This window comes from Equus quagga, chromosome 11, assembly GCF_021613505.1.
Source record: "Equus quagga isolate Etosha38 chromosome 11, UCLA_HA_Equagga_1.0, whole genome shotgun sequence".
In the NCBI taxonomy this organism is placed as follows: domain Eukaryota; kingdom Metazoa; phylum Chordata; class Mammalia; order Perissodactyla; family Equidae; genus Equus; species Equus quagga.
Window position 1 is genome coordinate 85716909 of NC_060277.1, and position 19445 is coordinate 85736353.

Genomic DNA, 19445 nt, shown 5'->3' on the forward strand with positions numbered 1-19445 from the left:
TCCAGTCCCTCTTAAATAGATTCCTTAGTCTAACTCTTAAGATACTGCCAATATGGCAAGAACTAGTGTGTACAGCTTTATATCCACTATTTCCTCATCATTTCTTTGGTCTAACCAAACTGGACCACTTGTTTCTTTCCTGACTCTTTCTGAGTTCTTCTGTTCTCATGTCTTTGCGAATTCAGCTCCCCCCGACAAGAAAGTTTTCTTTATCATCCATGTTTGTTAACATCCTGTCTCACATCAAATATTCTCTCCTCCAAGGCAGCTTTGTGATATCTTCTTTGAGAACATGTGCTTTCTTTTCTTCTTTCAGTATCATTTAATATGATTTTGGCACATTTGATGTCATTCAATAATAATTTGTATTATTATTTTACTCCTATCACTGTACTGAAAGTCCCTTGAGCGCAGAGCCTTTGTCTTACTCATCTCTGAATCTCCACAGTAAGCACCCAGTGTATACTTATTGACTTGAATTGAAATACCTTGACCCAAACTATATTTTGTAATTTCATATATTTAGCAATGCACTTAAAGCATGGACTAATAATGTTTGGATGGGGATCTCGTTAAATGGTTACATTCACATCCAGATCTCTTGGGGGTGGTATGGCCAGTGCTATTAATCATTTGACACAGAAAATGTGCAGAAAGGTTAAGTGATTGCCAGTACCACACAATAGGGGACTAGGACTCTCAAGTCCCAGTCTACAAGTCTGATTCAGCTAAGTTTCCCTCCTCTGGAAAACAACAATTGCTGTTCATTAGCTTTTGGACATCTGAACTGCTTGGAGCAAGGGAACTGAGAGGCTTAATCCATTTAACCTCAAAGGATAAATTCAGATTCAGATGGCCAGGTCTCAAAATGAGACATCAGGCAGTTGCCTTGTCTGCTTCTAAATCTGGTGGCTGGGGAGCAATCCAAAGAGTCTGCCTTCATTCTGCACACCCAGTCACTCACCCTCCCGTAAATCCTACAATTCATTTGAACTGACGGAACTCTTGCTAATTGCCTCTTATTGGCCTGTTACAAGATGAAGCATGGGGAAGAGACAAAGCCTTCCTATTCACATTTCCAGTGGGCAGCAGGGGTCTCCGCAAAAATAGAGAAACTGGGGCCTAGGCTATTCATTTTTGAAAGTCAGGACTAGATTTTCTACCATTCAGAATCTACATTATAATCACAATCCTGGGAGACGCTGTCATTTCTCAAATGGTCTGCTAGAAATTTAGAGTCTATTTAATATAGTCTATTTAATAAAGCAGCACTACATAAAGTTATAGACTTTTTTTCCCTTCAAAGTGATACACATTCTACATTTTAATTTCAGTATTTTTCTTTTTCCCAGTTAGAGGAAAGAGAGAGAACGAGAGAGAGAGAAAGAGAGAAGGGGCAGTGCTTTTCATGAAAACATCAGTTCTTGTATTTATGTTTTAAGAAAGCAAAGGGCAGGCAAGAACTGCAGCCTGATAACTGAACTTTCTGTTTAGAATTCCCTCCTTTCCATTGGGCCTTAGCTAGGTTTCAATAATTATTGCTCAGGCACATAGTCTTGGAGCTTTGCTTTCTCTCAGACTTGTACACAGTTCTAGGAAGGGTTGTTGCCAAAGCCATCATGTGATTTATTGACCCTCCACTGGGACAAGGGGGAACAGATATAACTTTGTGATTTTATTATAAGGAGGCTGGGTTAATATTTCTAGGTGAAACAAGCTACTATACCAAGTTCAAACATCTGAAGAGGGAGGTTAAGAAACCCTGAGTGTGGGGTGTAAGGATTATTCTGTCCTGGGGCTGTACAGACGTCGTCTGAGGCAGGGAGCAGGAGAAGAAAGGACACATTGTGACCCATTTCCAACACCTCCTGTGTGTAGAGGCGGAAGTTCCTTGCCTGCAGAGGGACACGCGCGGAGGAAAAATAGGAGAGTTACAACATGGCACTTACATAAACAACACCAAACTGGCATAAAACATCTAACAAAATTACAGGACTTCAAGCTTGGAATTTTTATACAACATAAATATTAGGGTTCAGCCCATTTAATAATGCTATATAAAATCAAGATTTAAGGCAGTAATGTTCCACATAAACTCTGAAAACAACGTTTATGCTTCTTATAAAAGCAGAAAATGATTGCATTCTGTGGGCTTTTCAAAATGATGAATATAATTACATGAAGCAACAAAAATGGATTGAATTAAAAATCCACTAGTTTCAATTTAAGTTGGTTAAGGGGGAAAAATGTAGTTTCTGGCCAAGGACTGAAAAAATTTTACAAGTATCCAAAAAAAAAAAAAAAAATGTTGTATGCAGTCTTAGGCAGTTAGGCAGCCTTCTCCCAACATGTATATGTAGCCCGAGAGTCACCAATGAAATATGAGCTGCTTCAAACCTGCTAAGCCCAAGAAACCTTTAATAGTATCTACTGTCACAAGTACAGCTAGCATTTTTTTTTCTCCTCCTGAGTACATGGCCACCCCTGGAATAATCTGGCTGCTCCCCTCGTGTCTTTATGGCATCTTGTGCAATTTATTCTTCATCAGTGTTGACTTTTTTGAACTAGTCCTGTAGTATTGATTTACAATCAGAGCAGTACCCCAATGGAAGAGCACTCTTGAGTTGCTAATCTGTCCCACTGCCTCCATGGATCAGAGGTCAATTCATGGTTGTCTCTCTGTTATTTAAAGAAAGCCAGTCACTCCTGTAATGATCTTCCTGTTTACAGGCTAAACTTGGTTCATTTTGTGTTTGTGTATAGGGATGGGGTGTGTGTGCGTGTGTGTGTGTTGGGTGGTGGTGGGGGTAGTGAACATAGGCCAAAAATAAATAAAGAAAGAAAGAATTCAACCTAATGCTACATCATGTTAACTTACTAGACAGGGCCTAATAAACTTTTACTATTTTCTTCTATGCCAACAGTTTTTCTTGAAGTTGCTTATTAGTAGAGGTTAGGTTTGTACATTTTGGTTTAGATAAGACAATAATTTTGACAGTAAATTCTCTGTTTGTGGAAAGATAGCATGGCATAACCTTGGCCGTTGCTATAGATTATACTATCACTAGTCTTCCATTCTTAGATAAATCTGTACATCTAATATACACTTATTTATTTATTCTCCTTGCTTCCTGCTGTCCTGGAGCTTCGTGTCCTTCAAGTTGGGCTAGCCAATGATTTTTCCTTGCTTGTCCAGACCACAGTGCAGTGGGGTCCAGGAACCTTGGAAGAAGTCAGTAAGGAGGAGCTAGAGAAAAGGGTCACAAGTGCAGTCTGTGTACTTGTAAACATCAAATTCAGAACGTGCATGGACATGCAAAGTGGTATTTAAATTAATGAAAATAAACTAATACATATATTTTTTACTTCTTGAGTTTTATGCCACAATGCAGTTTCCATTAGCCATAAAAAGAAGATAGAAATGGTAAGGACTAGTACCTGGTGTAGAGGTATATTGATCTGCTTAAGGAGAGCTTTCACTGCCATCTGGAGCTCGTAGAAGAACAATTGCATGGGGCAGTCAGAAGTATGATCCACACTTTCCATAGATTCAGAGCCAGAAATCTTTTGGACCCATTCCCACTCCTCTCTGTATGTTGAGTCAAGTTAAAATTAGAAATATAACAAAAGTTCAGAACACAGCTCAGAACATTTTTAGCGTATATGTCCAGAACCTGGATAACCAGGTTTTGGTGGTTAAAACTCGATGCAATTCATGAAATTTGAACTTTTTGCCACTCAAATGGAGTTTCAAATGAGCTTTTTCTAATTTAATCTTAGTTTACCTATCAAACCACATATACCTCAGAACAGCAGGTCTAATTTGTATGAATCAGTTTTTGAGATTGGAGCTTTGAAGTATTTTGTAATAATTTCCTGACTGTCTTCCTTTTTTTCCCCCCCGAAGATCCCTTATAAGTTCTTAGACCCTACATTTACCACAGGGGCATTTTCTGGTTAATTCAGCAGTTAGGTAACCACAGGAGTCTAGTCCAACTCAGGCAACAAACCACATGGCACATTTCAACCCTGGCCTGTTGTAATTGTGGAGACTATTCTGGTTTCTTTCCCCTTCCAAAAGCTTGAGGAGAATCACAAACAGGAACACCAGACAATTCCAATAAAAGGAACCAGGGGACACACATCACTGCTTCCATCCTCCTTTCAAACCAGTCATCTGTGTCTTTATTCTGCATGCACTATAATCCTTCCTAATGAACTTTTCTAAATGTCATGCAGAAGGGAAGGGAAAAGAATGGTGGTGGGAGGAAAGCACATCTGGTTTGTCCCCCAAAGGCTGCTCTTCAAAAGGATCTTGAAAAGACCAAGGTAAAATGCCTCTTGGGCAACATTGTTTCCACAGGTATTTTAGCACAAGTCTCTAAACACATTCTCTTGGCCCAGTTTCTCCTTCGTTCTCCTTGGTCTAACTCTGCAGGGAGCAGCAATATGCTCTCAGGGGCAGGCTAGAGAGGAAAGGAAAGCCCTCCTGTCCAGGGATGGAAAGAGAGGAGGTGCTAACATATGTTTCCACCCTCATGAAAATCCTCTGAGGACTCTCCCCAATGGATTATACCAGCCAAGGGCTCCGATCTGTGGGTCAGAAAATGAAATTGATTATGACACGAGCTTCTCATCAGAAAACACTCTCTTTTAACCAGCTACCCTCTTAGAAACGTTTCTAGTTTCAAGATATCTGTTTCATTTCAGTTCTCACACTGGAAAAGAGTATGGAAAATCTACCCTTTATCCCAATGAGAGAAAAAAAATTAAATCCTACTTCAATCTGGGCATACTGTTGGCTTCACAAATAATTGAAATCTTTGAGAACCTGCTTGGGAACCTCATTTCTCCCATCGCTGATACTGAACTAAATGAGAAGGTTCTGACTAATACAAGTATACACAAAACCTACAGGACCACATTGCTAAAACAGTGTTTGTAATCAAATTGGAAAATAAATTACCGGTAGGAATGCCATGAAACATCTACCACTAAGTAATCAGTTTAGTCTATAAGGATGAGGGAGATGAAAGTGGTGGAGTGAAGGCTACTGGAATCTTTTGTAAAAATGAAATTTGGATCTTTGGCAGGGGGAAATTAGTTAGTATAACCACTAAAAGAATCTAAACCTTTAAGACACAATTCTAGAAAGTGGATGAAAGTAACCGTTGCTGAACCAACCCACAAATGAGCCGTGTAACCTCTTGGGAAGGACTGAGGAGATAACTAATGTTGATTGTAGAAGTGACCACCAGATGGCAGACTTAAAGTCTGGGTGTAGTTAATAAGCGAAAGAATATGGCAGCTAGTGAGTTCTTTGAAGAAACCATCATAATCAAGATCATCATCATCTCCTTCATTGTCATCAAGTAGTATTTAATAAACATTGTGACATACTATAGTTAAAGCAAATCCCTTGGTTAAGCAAATCCATAGCTGTATCTAGAATCTGGGGATCTAATTTTGTACTCTGAAGCCTGATGAACTCTGGAGAGTTATTTTTCTTTTCTTATCTACTATTTCCTTTCCTCTTTTTTTCATGTTGAGCTCAATTCAGTTCATTTTAGTAAACTTTCAGAGGCCTGCTAGAGGGCTAGTTGTAAAGCTGAGCCAGATGACCAACATTGGGCAACTTTCCCAAAGCTAACAGGGTAATTCACCATAATGCCAAACCATAGAGCAGTTTCCAGAAGCTCAGGCTCTGGTACTTCTTTTCTTCCCTCAAGAGCTATAAAGAGTATAGGAAACATACAAAGTCCTTAGGCCAGAGGGTTAGGGGTGAGGAGCATGAGGGTAGGGGGGTCCTTTAAGATTAAGGAGAAATCAGTTGTTGTACCAGAACCCATTTTTCCACAAGTGCTATTTTTTAAAAAATGACATTAGATTGTAAAGAAAAGAGATGAAAATAGCAATATTGAAAGAAAAGGGCATCTACTCATTAATCAGTTGAGCATCAGTGGTTACACCATGAATAGCACAGAGAAGAAAGTGAAAAGATAGTGCCCCCTTTAAATGTGCTCACTCCTTCCACCAACCAAAACCACAGGCCCTCCTTATTCTAATGTTAAAATGCAGCTCTGCCTGTGCTCCAGTGTCCTGGCCTCTGAGGACATCTCACTAGAGCAACTACACTGGGAAGTAACACTTCAGTTTCCTTCTGGCACATCAAACCTATCACTTGAGCCATTGTTTCATCATGAGGAAAACTGAAACTCCTACAACTTACTTGGAAATGTTATTATTTTCACGGATCTTCACATGGCAGAGAATGTTGGGCAACTTTTGGGTAACGAGAACTTTGATCTGATCCACAGAGCTACAGAGCTTTAGGTAACCCAGATATAATCCAGGAGAGAGTCGCTGATGACTCCTTTTGTGATAGGAGAGAATATCCTGTAGGGTGAAAAAAACAAAAGCCAAAAACAGCTTGAAAGGCAATCTCAAAACCTTTTCCTTTTTTAGGTGTGCCATGTCATGAATTAAAGGAGCTATAGTAAATAATACAGTGCGAAACCTCAAATACCACCATAAACGTTGAGGATGTGTTGGCGGTATAACCAGTCTTACTTTCTGGAGAATTATCCTGCAAGTCAGGTAATAAGTCACTAACATATTCTGTGTGCTTATTTTCCTCAGATTTCTGTGCTGGGGTAGGTATGTGGGTTGTGATTGGGAATGGGCTGGTGGTGGTGGAGATGGGTACTAGAGAAAAACAGAATTCATAATTTCTGTTCTTGGAGATCTTATTGTTTAGCTGGGGGAAAAAGGAAATTCGAAAGTATAAAAGCTGACAAAGCAGTACAGGAAGGCTCATTATTTCAGGAAAATTGGTATCAAGAGTAGTCTTTTAAATTTAAAATAGGATCAAAATTTTATAGTAAGTAGGAAAAAAATTTGATTATCTTGAAAAATGAAACAAAAAGGAATAGCAATAGATTTACCTTATATTATTAACATTTAAGTTGTAGTTATAATTATTAACTAATTCTGAGAATGAAGAGAATAAACTATTGATTTTTTTTTGGCTTAATTTTTTAGACTAAATTGTATGATAGTTGAAATGCTGTTCCTCATATTGACTTTCGCAATGTGATCAAGAGGAAATATTTGCAAGAGTATTTGAAGGCTTCATATATTTTTTTTTCCTTGCATCTTTTAAAATTTTGATATTCAAGTCATTTTCTTATAAAGTTCTTGTTCATTTTATGTTCCTCAGTTGTTAACTGATCTACCACTGCTAGATTCTCAATTGTTGGTAGCTTGGCATGTGATTTGATTAGATCTCCACATCATCTTCATCAGCTTCACAAAATTCTGTATCTTTTACAAGATTTTAAAGTTTACCTTGTAATAGATTTGCATTGAATTTGCATTGTATTGTCATATCACAATATTCCACAGGCAGCAGAGACTGAATGAAGTTGTTGGTGCAACAAGAAGTGCCAACCTAATTAAGCACAGAGGGATGTTTGTGTGGAATTTTGTTTTATATGTGGCCAGTTCTCTAGTGAACTATTTAGGTTATGACTTTTGTTTCCCTATTATATGACTGCAGGAACTCAGATAATGAATAATTGGAAATACAGACCCTCCCCCCTCCCCCCATGTCAGTAGGTAAGACTTTTAAACATTTGGGCAGTGCAGGGGTGAAACAGAGTTAGGAGTGATGAGTCAGGTAACTGATTAGAAGGGAAGAATTCCTACAGGCCAGAGTTTAGCCTGTTTTTTAAAAGTGGGTTAAAAAGAGGGAATCAACTCTACCACTAAATGTATGGAAGGTGAAAAGGAAGAAAAAAACCAACATTTACACTTGTACAGAATTCTGTATGGAACAGAGAAGTATGAGACCTTCCTTAACCACTATACTCTGAAGAAGTGATCCCTCCTCTGTAGAATTAACCATCTACAACATCTGACATATGCTATTGTGTATTGTCTCCTCTGTCCCATCCTTTATCAAACATATTGAATTCCTGTGATGTGCCAGGTACTACCAGGAGACATTGCGGTTTCAGGTGAACATGATATGATCCCTACTTTTGGAGAGGTCAAGAAACACAGATGAGGAAACAAATGATCACAGTATGTATACTGAAATCGGTTTTATAATAGAGGCAATGTAGGCAAGCAGAGGAAGGAGAACCTAACATATTTTTCTTCTTTTATGTTCTTTTCTTGAACTAGACTATGAAAGTAATGACAGTGCTGTGTTTTTTTATTGCATTATGTCCTTAGTGTACCCAGTACTATTTCTGTATGTAATAGGTATACAACATACGGAAATCAGGCTAGGTCTCTAAAACAGAACATATGAGAACAGCAGAAGAGGTACAAAATAAGAATGATCACAATTGGGAGAAAGACATAACTAGCATGTCCAGAAAAGCAAAGGCTAAACAAATTTTAGGATATTTGGCCAAAAAATAGACTAGAAAATATTTGATTTCATGATCAAGAAGGAAGGAATTCTTATTAATATCAGGATATTGATAAGGCTGAACTTTTTAATCCTGTCTCTTCAGAACTGATCACAGGTAAGTTGTGGATCAGAGGAAGTTTAGTCAAGGTGAAATTTTGAGAAATGAACAGGTAATCAAAGAAAAGAGAGAAGGAAAAATGGAAGTATTCAGATCAGCAGAATTTGATAATATGTACCCTAGGGGTACTTGCTGTACAAGCAGATGTGGCTACAGACCCACAGATCGTTATTTTTAAGAAGTGATGGAGAACTGGAAAAGTCCCTAAAGACTTGAAAAGGGCAAATATGCCTATCTTTGAAACAGAAAGAGAAGAAACACAGGATGACTCTAGTAATTAAAGACTGCCAACTTATTGATCTTTGGGAAAAATGAGAAAGAACCATCAAACAATCAATTTGCTGTCACTCAGGAAATCCTGAGATTCTAAATACAGTCAACATGGTTTTGTGGAGGGCAAATCACACAGACAACTTCAATTTATAACAGCAAAAGACCATGATCTGCAGACCAGGGAGAAATCTCCAGTGTAATCTGTTTCACTAGATAATCTGGGAAAAGTAGAGTTTTGACCACATTACTTTTATAGGCTGGGTATTGAGGCTAAAGATTTGTGGATGGTAGAGATAGTGTGGGAATAGTAGACATATTGAGTGATGATCCAGTAGGGACTGGTCCTGAGGGCCATTCTGTTCAGCTTATTTATTGATGTTCCAGACAAAGAAATGAAAAATGTGTGTATCAAATTTGTGGGTCCCAAATTTTGTGTGGTTTTGATTTTCTGCAAAATAGTAATAAGGCTCTGATTGACCCTATGCATTGGAAAACTAAGCCTATCATAATTAAGGCTGAAACCTAATAGGAAAATGTGCTTGTAAAGACTCAAACCCAAGAGTACAAATATAGGATGGGTATGAGTATAAAAGAAAAACATGTGAGGGCCAGAACTGACCACAAATAGAATGTGAGCTAGGAACATACTGTGGTTATGTAAAAACCAACCCCATTCTGGGATGGAGTAATTCACTCTTTCATTCAAATTTTTTTTAAGACTATTACTGAGCATCTACTATGTGTTTTCCTGCCTTTACATAGTCATTTGATCTTTCATTAGTCTGAATGTTTTGGAGCCCGAGAAATACATGGGATGAGAAAGAGGCTGTCCCATTCACATAATCTGAGGTACACTAGATGGGCCTCCTAAACTAAAGCAAAGGCTTGTGGGTTTATATATAGCCTGACTTGACCTCTAACTTGCATTTCTAGCCTCTACTTTCACTGTAGCCCTTTTGTGTCTCTTATCTCCAGCCAAAATGGATTGCTTTTCCTTCCCTGTACCTTACCTAATCTCTCTTTTATTTTTTTGTTGGTTCATGAATTCACTGATTCTACCGACTTTTATTGAGCACCTACTATGTATCAGGCATTGTGCTAGGATATTAATGACATCAAGATGAATAAGACATGATCCTTCCCTTCATGGAACTCACATTAGTGTGTGAGAGAGACATGCAAGCAAGTTTTTCTAACCCAGCGTGATAAAGGCCATAAGAAGGATGTGTAAGGTCCATTGTGGACCCAAGGGAGGGTGAGATCTACTCTTCCAGATTCTGTCATTTCTCTACCATGCCTTCTATTTAATTTAATTCTATTTAATTCCTCCCTCCCTCCCTCCCTCCCCCCTCCCTCCCCCCCCCCTTCCTTCCTATTCTCCCCTCCCTCTTTCTCTCTTCCCTCTCCTGTCTCTTTTTGTCTCTCTTTTTTCCCCACCTGGTGACCTTAATTTACCCTTCATGGCTCAGTCAAATGTCACCTCTTCTACAATGCCTTCCCTGATATTTCCAGGTAGAATTACTAGCTGCTTTGTCTGTGTTTCCATAGTACACTGTTTGTGCTGCTATCAGGGCTCTAGTTTAATTCTGCCTTGTATTACCTTGATTTGTTTACAAGTCTGTCTCCCTGCCTTGACTCAGCTCCTTGAGAGCAGGGACCTTGACTTGTTCATTTGTTTTTCCCATAGCACCTAGAAGAGTTCCTGGCACTTAGTTGGTGCTGAAAAAATGTTTATTAAATATGAAGTGAGAGGCCCAGAGGTAGTGGGGTCTGGGGCTGGGCCTCTGGGAGAGAATATGCTGTGCTGGTGCAGTAACTAGGAAGGGTATATCCAACCTCTCTTTTGTGATCAGATATCCTAAGAGCTTGCTAGAGGAACAATTTATAGTTGCTTTTCCAGTAACTACAGGGCTTTTGTTTTGTTGGATAGGGGATTCAAGCTGAATTATCTAGAGACAGCAGAGATCATAAAATGGTGGCTGGTGGTCTTTGTGGGCCCGAAATTATATCGATTGCAAATAACTTACAGTTTCTGAATTATTTTCTAACTTTTAAAAATAAAGAGATTTTATTCAGAACTCTGGATTCAGTTTCTCTTTAAAATTCAGTTTCTCTTTAAAAATTGGGAAATATTTCAAGATTGGGACCACTTCCTTCCACTGCAGTTAGCTCAAGCTGAATAGGGATGTTCTTTTGATGAGACAAGGGCTCTCCATATTACTACAGTCTCTATTATTTCCACTTGTTTCTTTTTTTTAATTGGGATATAATTCACATACCATAAAATTCAACCTTTTAAAGTGTGAAATTCAGTACTTTTTACTATATTCACAAGGTTGTGCAACTATTATCACTATCTAATTCCAGACCATTTTCATCATTCCACAAAGAAACCTTGCATTCATTAGCTGTCATTCCCCAATTCCTCCTCCCTCTGCCCCTGGAACCACTCATCTGCTTTCTATCTCTGGATTTGCCTATTCTGGATATTTCATATAAATGGAATCATACAATATATGTGGCATTTTGCAACTGGCCTCTTTCACTTGTGAGCATAGTGTTTTCAAGGTTCATCCACATGGTAGCATGGATCAGTACTTCATTCATTTTTATGACTGAATGATATTCCATTATATGGATATGCCACTTTTGTTTATCCATTTCTCAGTTGTTGGACATTTAGGTTGTTTCCACTCTTTGGCTACTATGAATAATTCTGCTGTGAACATTGGTGAACAAGTTTTTAGGCAAACCCAGTTGTTTCTCATGTCTAGCCCAACTGGCATATTTCCATTAATATTTCTGATTCCTATAGTTTTTGATCCCCATGTTAGAGGTTGCTTGGGGATAGAAAGAGCAGGAATGTACTGGAAGAAAAGCAGAAAAGGGCAGAATAGACAGCAGGTCCTGGGCATCTAGGGTATAAGAAGAAGACACTGGGTCCCTGGAGGTAATAAGGAATGCCGAAGGAGAAAAAGAGAAGGAAAGCAGGGATGAGAGGGGGTAGAAGACTGACTTTACCACAACTTCTCTAGGATCACACTTGTTTTGTTTTGTTTGTTTTTGAGGAAGATTAGCCCTGAGCTAACATCTGTTGCCAATCCTCCTCTTTTTGCTGAGGAAGACTGGTCCTGAACTAACTTCCATGCCCATCTTCCCCTACTTTATATGTGGGATGCCTACCACAGCATGGCTTGCCAAGTGGTGCTTGCCAAGTGGTGCTTGCCAAGTGGTGCCATGTCTGCACCTGGGATCCGAACCGGCGAACCCCGGACCACCAAAGTAGAATGTGTGCTCTTAACCGCTGCGCCACTGGGCTGGCCCCTGGGATCACACTTAAAAAAGGATCCAGAGAAAAGGAGAGGGAGGGTGTGTCAAGCAGCATGGTAGAATGGGAAGAGCACCAGGCTAGGAGTCAGAAGACTAGTCCCTCCTGTGCTGCTTTTGGCTGATATGACTTTGATGAGTTATTTCCATAAAATCCATGGCTTCATCAGTTAACTGGACACAATAAAATTTCCTACTCAGCCTTACTATTGGGTTTTCGTGAGGATCAAATGATATCTTAGATGTGAGGAAGTGTTATAAACTTGAAAATGTATTCCAAATGTGACAGATTAATCTTCAGAGAAAACTTCACCTAAAGTTATTGAAGTGACCCCTGCAGATCATGGTCAGAGTAACTCAGCACCTGAGTGGGGCCTCCCTATTGGAAATACTCTGCCAATTAGTTTGCTCACAGGGACTCTAACTTGTCCTTAATAACTCTCTTTTTCTTCCAGGCAAGTGTGGGAAGGATTTCTCTCTCTCTTCCAGATAGATGAGAGAGGCCTGTTATGAAAGTCTGGGACTTGAGAGGGTCAGGAATTTGAGAGGGTTAGACTCTGGAGCTTTCTGGGGCCCCAGGGATTAGTAGATTAGTTATGGGCCCAGATATCTTAAAGCCCTTATCTGTTTTGAAAACCCCATTGTGGATCATACAGTCTTTATACCACTTTTCCTTAGTTCTCATGGAAAGGTAGAGGAAGTGATAAAATGCCCCAAAGGATGATTGAGCTAGTACCAGGGTCATCTCTTAGGAGAGCAGGGATGAGGAGGAGATGGACTGGGTGTACCCTGAGGAGAGCCTAGCATTGCTTGGGTTTTTCTAAGTAGAGAAATAATAAAAATCACTAACATTTATTGAGCACTCACTTTGTGCTACTTTTCTAATGCTTTATATATAACTCATTTAATCTTCATTAGAAACCTATAAATTAGGGTTGTTTTGCAGAGGAGAAAATATGAGAGCTGAGAAGTTAAGTAACTTACCTTATCCACATAACTAGAAAAGGTGGAGTCAGGAATCATACCCAGTCAGCCTAATTCCAAAGTGGTGCCCCAGAATGTGGTGTGTTGTAGTAGAAAGAAGCCCAGACTTCCAATCAGAAAGCCTGGCGGTCATCAGTCTACTGACCCTGAGAAAAGAGAGTGGTTTGTGGCCTAGAATTGTGGGAATTACCCAGCCTGCTTTGGGGAACCATCAAGACCTATCTATATTTTCATGTTGAATTGGTGGGGCCAGCTCCTGACACAATTAAATCTTAAGTCTAGGAGTGACTGGATACCAGCCCTAGTAGTTTTATTCCCTGTTTCCTCTCCAGTGTAAGACCTGTATGGGAAGGAGGTGAGAGAGAAAAGCTGGGGGAGTGGGGGTGGGTGGGTATGACATCAAGCAGGAATGTGCCAGTCAGCGGGGGTAAATTTTCCACTTGGATCTGTGTGGAAACCTGATCTTGCCTCTATTTTTGGTCTCCTTCTCTAACAACCTTTCGCCAGATTGGAATTTTTCTGCACCTGTAACACATTTTTAATGTAATAACTCTAGGAGAAACCAGGTATTATATCATGCTGGGGCCTGTGCTGTGTTTCTAGGAGCAAAGGTAGGCCAGACCCCAGTTTATCCCTATAGGGGATTAGTGTATTAGTCACCCTGTAAAAGCTCAATTTATTATGATTTTTTAAATGTTTCTTTTAGCACTTGCTTGTAAAAGGTGAAGAGGGGAGCCACGAATGTGTCTGTTCCCTGCCCCCACCTCCTTCACATACATACACACACACACCCTCTATCAATTTCATATGAACTCAAATTCCATAAAATCAAATCCAGAGGTATTGGCTTTGACCAATTAGCGTACTTTTGTGACATTGGACTTTGTCCTGGCTTGGACCAGGACAAGTAATGGGAAGGTCACCAGCCACCCCTCAATAGGGAATGAAAGTAAGTTAGTGGTCTGGTGGCTTAGCTGTTTAGGGTGATTATGAGGGGCTCCCAGGGCCAAGGCTTGAATTTGGCTCATTTGTGCAGGACTGAGCCCTCTCTTTCCCATTACTCCAAATTGGCTGTTTTGTGGATAAATGCTATTGGTTGCACAGGGCTCAAGGTAGATGTTTCTGCCAGCTTTGCCACCTAACTGGAGAATTCTGTAAAACTCATCCTATCGCTGGATTTAAATAAAGGGAAGAAAAAAATAAAAAGAAATAGCACAACCAGAAGGACCTACAACTAAAATATACAACTATGTACTAGGGGGTTTTGGGGAGAAGAAGGAAAAAAGAAAAAGAAAAAGAAACAGCTTGAAACCTATGTTCACATGAGAAGATGTGAGGCAGTGTGGCAGCATGTAGAGAGCACTGGACTCAAGAGAAGAAGATGTGGGTTTGTATCTGGGTTCTGCCATCTCGGCTGAGTCTGGACCTAAGCTGCCTGAATTTTGAATTTTGGTGGCTATTGGGTTCTTAGGTGAGTCTTTCATCCTTTATTTCATCTCCCATCCGTCACTGACTAAAATCCTAACTCCTGCCCTGGGATGTGTTGTAACATAGCAGAAAGAAGTCTACTTCTCATCAGAAGATCTGAGTTCAAGTTTCAGCTCTGCCATTTTCTAGCTGTGTGCCCAGGGGCAAATCCAAGTTTTGGGGGGTCTGAAGCTAATACAATTTTCGATGCCTTCTTTAAGGAGAAGAATACAAAATTATGAATGTGAAATTGGTAGGGTCCTTGCCACTGCCTTGTGCAAGTGAAGAACTGAATGATGCTGAAGTTTCATTAGCTTCACTAAATCTGCCTATGTCACTTACTCTCTTTGAGCCTCAGTTATTTCATTCCTAAAATGAATTTAATCATGCCTGTCTATCCCAGGGGATATTAGAAGGAACAAGCAAGAGTAAATATATGTAAGAGTGTTTTTGTTCAAAATGTTTTAATATATATGTGCATGCAACCAATATATATATTTGGTTTTGGTTCCATCAAGTTGATTCTGACTCCTAGCCACCCTGTGTATAATAGAGTGGAACTCTGCCCAGTGTTTTTGCTCTGGCTGCCACAGTATGATAGGCAACAGACAGATGGTATAGTTCCCTGATAGGGAAACGAACCCAGGCCATGGTGGTGAGAGCACCGAATCTTAACCACTAGATCACCAGGACTGGCTGTATATATGTATATACATTAAACCAATACCTGAATGGACTGTAATAATAATAATACATTTCTAGACTATATATATGTATCAGTAAATCCATTACTCAAACATTTGTCTCACTGTTTTTCATTGGTTCATTGGTCAGGGGCATTTTTAGGGTGCTTACTTCTTGTATTGCTTCATGAATTCTAGATCTGGAGAGTGATAAATAAAAATAAGCTTGTGAATCTTTCCTATGTGTGGAATACAAGCAATGACATGTCTCCAGACCTCTCCACTCTATCACTACATATGTAAATGGCTCTTGATATATTTCACTAGAGCCTCAGCAAGTGTGTTTGGAACTTCAAATATATTAGGAAATTGAAAAGACTACATACCTGGATGGTTATCAGTAAAATGTCTAAGGCTGTTGGCTCCTCTGGCGTTGACAGAGATTTCCTCTGGCTTTGCAGCTTTGAAATCTGCATCCATTTGCCATTAAAAAATGAATAGAGCATCTCCACCTCTCTGATGGTGACTATGAGGATGTTTCCATGCCGGTCTTTAATGGGTTCATAGTAAACTCTTCCCAGGTTGTGTGTTCCAAGTAAATTCTAGAAACAAATAGATTTCTGATAGCTTAGATGATGCTATGCAAACAAAGCAACATAACTGCAACAGAAGACACTGGGGATAATTGTCTGATGTTTCTGAGAAGCTTTTTTTTTTTTTTTAAAGCAGACTTAAAGCTAGAATATGTGGCATTACAGAAATGTACTTAACAGAAGCTCAGAGAAAACGTCTTCATCATAAGCCTGCAAAGATTATGGCAAGAGGCACAAAAATTATGTTTTTTTAAGAAAATTCAATATCTGTAAATATCTCTTACCCACATAGACACACCAGCACATAAACCTCAGTTACCAGTACTTGAAGAGAATCCCAGATGTTTTAAAGAAAAATGCCTGATATTTCAAGTATGCTACTTGTGGAGTTTTCAAGAGATCTACAGTAAGCTTATGGTATGAAGAGTGGTTGCTTGAAATGAAGAAGTGAATTGACAATGTAGCACATTGTACAGGTCCCCGAATAACTGCATATTCCTTTCAAGACCCTTTAATTGGGAGATTGGCTTGGTTTGACTTATCTACCTTTCAGGGGGTTGTATTTATTTAGAATTTTGTTAAGATAGTTTGTGAGCTAGGTCAGGTGAGGCAGACAATACTTTTAGAAAGGCAGAAAGAGAATGATGCACGTTAAATGTGGAGGGGCCCAGGTTGATGCTATTAAAATAAACAGAGTTTTACAAATATGCAGGGTTTTAAGATTTCTAACCTGGAGCACTGGATGAATAGGACAAAATGCCCTTTTCCTTTAAATATATATGATTTTTAAAAATTATAAATCATCTCAGAGCTCCTAGGTGTTATTTTTGTGAGCTCACGTAAATGCTGATGAGATAACCTGTTAGCAGGAGAGCAAAATTAGAACTGGAATTTGTAAAAGTGACAAAGATGACCTAAAAGTGAATGAGTCTGCTGGTTATTATCCACATCTATGAAAACTCCAGAATGTTCCCTCACAGGAAGGGACTGTGTCTTAAATCTTTTATTTTTTCTCACAAGGGCGAGACACATAAGTAAGAAATTTCCTAAATAATTGTTGACATATTATAAAAATTCATTTGGCAGGATTACTATCTTTAAAAATGGCCTAATCACTCAGGTTATTCCTTTCCAATAATTGACTTCTGAATCATAGAGAAGTAATTGGGTAAGGCTTTTAGTCTAGCCCCATGTGGCACTACAGTTTTATATAAAGGCAGTTTGCTACAAAGTAATATTGGCCAATAAGCAGTGGTATGCTGGTAAACTGGGTATCAAAAAAAAAAAAAATGATGTGATTTATAGCATATGCCAATTTCTGTGGTGTAAATATTCCTGCCATAGCCGCTTTCAAGCTACCAAGGATTTGACAACAGGCTTTCAAAATTCCTGAATATTTAACAGTTGGCTCTCCTGAGCCAGTTGGCTCCAGCACACCACTGCTACTAAGCCTTTAGTTATCCTAGTGTTGAGTTTCAGGGCTGGCTGCTGTTCATTGTCTCTTAAACTTCTGAAATATTATTTACCCTCTCTTGCCCTGAGTTTCATCATCTAAAATTAAGGGTCTTTACAACTCAGACATCCCTTATGCTAATCCTTACCTTATAGGGTGTTTGGGGGATTAAGTCAACCAATGCCTGAGAAAGTGTTTTGTAAACTCTCAAGCTTGATACAGGCAGGGTATGGGCTTTCTTGCCTGCTCTAATTGGAATCCCACTCTGGCTCACACTTACTCATATTCAAGACTCAGACCAGGTTTCACCTTCTCTGGGAGGATTTTCCCAATTCTTTCAGGTAGAATTTACCATCTCCTCTTTTGTCCCCTACTGCTTCCTGTGTAAACTTGTATCTTAGCATGACTCTGGCTTTCCTACATATTTATGTACATGTCATGAGATCATGGTGGTTTTATCTCTGTGTCTCTGGGTTCCTTGCACAGCGCCTAGTATGTAGTAAGAGCTCAATAACTTTTTGTTGACTGCATTAACGTATTATCATTAGGACACTGTAAAATATGATTTACTTTGGACCAAAGCTAGTGAGTAGACATTGAATAAGGTGGTCATTTCATTTAAGCAGAGTTATTCTCAGTGGTTCACTGTCAACTTTGGATATGTTGATTAATGGGCTGAACAAGAAAGCACTAAAAGTCTTCCTGAAGTTCTTTATTGACATCAAATTTGTTTGGATAGCTAGCTCTGGGAGAGCCCAAGTTAAAAGCAGAATATCCTTGATAAAATAAATTTCAACTATGTTCTAGGGCCGAAAGGAAAAACAGATCATGTTAATACCTGTCGTACTATGCAATTAAGGTTAGGAGATCTGGGAATCCTAAGGGTCCTACAAGGTAGAGAAGAATAAAAACCAGCCGATGGCTTGCAGGAATGCATCTAGGGTATAACCAGAACAAATCACAGAACTGTCAGTAAGCCCCAGACAGATACACAATACTTAGAGACCTTTTTCAGTTTGGAAAGACATGGGAATTTGAAGGAAGTGCAGAGGAAAGATATGAGGGCCTGGAAAAAGAAAAATTTGGGGGAAACTTTTCTTCCCCCCCCTTGAAAAATGAAAAAGACATAGTATCCATAAATTGTTACCTTGGCTTTTACTTACTAACACTCATTTCTAAAAGCTATGGAGGAGAAAAGTTTAATGTAACTCAATTTACAGTGTCAGATTATTACTGTATTTTGAGAATAAGTAGTTCAGATACCTCTCAATATGAGAGCAACGTACACTTCTGTCTCTTGGGGCGTCTGCCGTTTTCTTAAGAGTAGGAAAAAAATGTGGGGTCTTGGCCACTTAGAGGTTTTCTCATCTTATTTTTTTTTTTAATCCAAATGCTGGCGGATACTTGTCTCTCCTCCTGCCTAGGTAATATTAATCAATTAATTAATTCATACTTTACCTTCTTTCCAATAAAATTTAAAACCACTTCTCCTAAATAGGCTCCAAATGATGCTGGATATACTTCTACTTTTTCTTTTTTAACTATAATGTGGATTATTTCCTCTATTTACATTTTTTGGCTGCTTTTTGTAGATAAACACACAATAAGATGATGAAGTATTGGAAAGAATGCAAGCTTTGGAGTTATATAGATCTGGATTTGTGTCTGGACTCTGTTACTTCCTATTTATGTGGCCTTGGGCAAGTTACTTAACCTTTCTGGGCCTCAGTTTTATCATTTGTTAAATGAATATCAATAATAGTACTTTCTTCTTAGGGTATGGTGATGATTAAATGAGATATAGTTTGTAAAGAACTTAGTACAGTGCCTGGCACCTATTCTGTTCAATAAATGGAAGTTGTTTTATGATTATTATTTATTATTATGTATTAAAGGACCTCAGTATAGAGCAGAAAATAAGGCACAGGATGCACAATGGTTGGTATGCACTGTGATGAAGGTAAGTCAGGGTGGTATGGAAACAGAGGATGGGGAGAAAGATGGTGATGAAGGCTTTTGTGTGCCATGATAAAATGTCTAGGCCTCTCTTGAAAGGATATGAGTCCGATTCCCTAATGACATGGCCAGAATATTTATTTGCTACTACGGCAAAAGTGTGGAGAAT

General features: G+C 39.0%; 1 protein-coding gene across 1 annotated transcript in view; it reads right to left on the minus strand.

The window, feature by feature from the left end:
• The window catches only part of ANKFN1 (ankyrin repeat and fibronectin type III domain containing 1), a 319561-nt gene that overhangs the window by 29140 nt on the left and 270976 nt on the right, over positions 1-19445 (minus strand). The window contains exons 14-17 of the mRNA XM_046677042.1: positions 15661-15876; positions 6230-6396; positions 3439-3589; positions 1727-1895 (exon numbers count right to left, since the gene is read on the minus strand). Coding sequence (XP_046532998.1) covers positions 1727-1895; positions 3439-3589; positions 6230-6396; positions 15661-15876 — 703 coding nt within the window. The remainder of the gene's footprint in view (positions 1-1726; positions 1896-3438; positions 3590-6229; positions 6397-15660; positions 15877-19445) is intronic.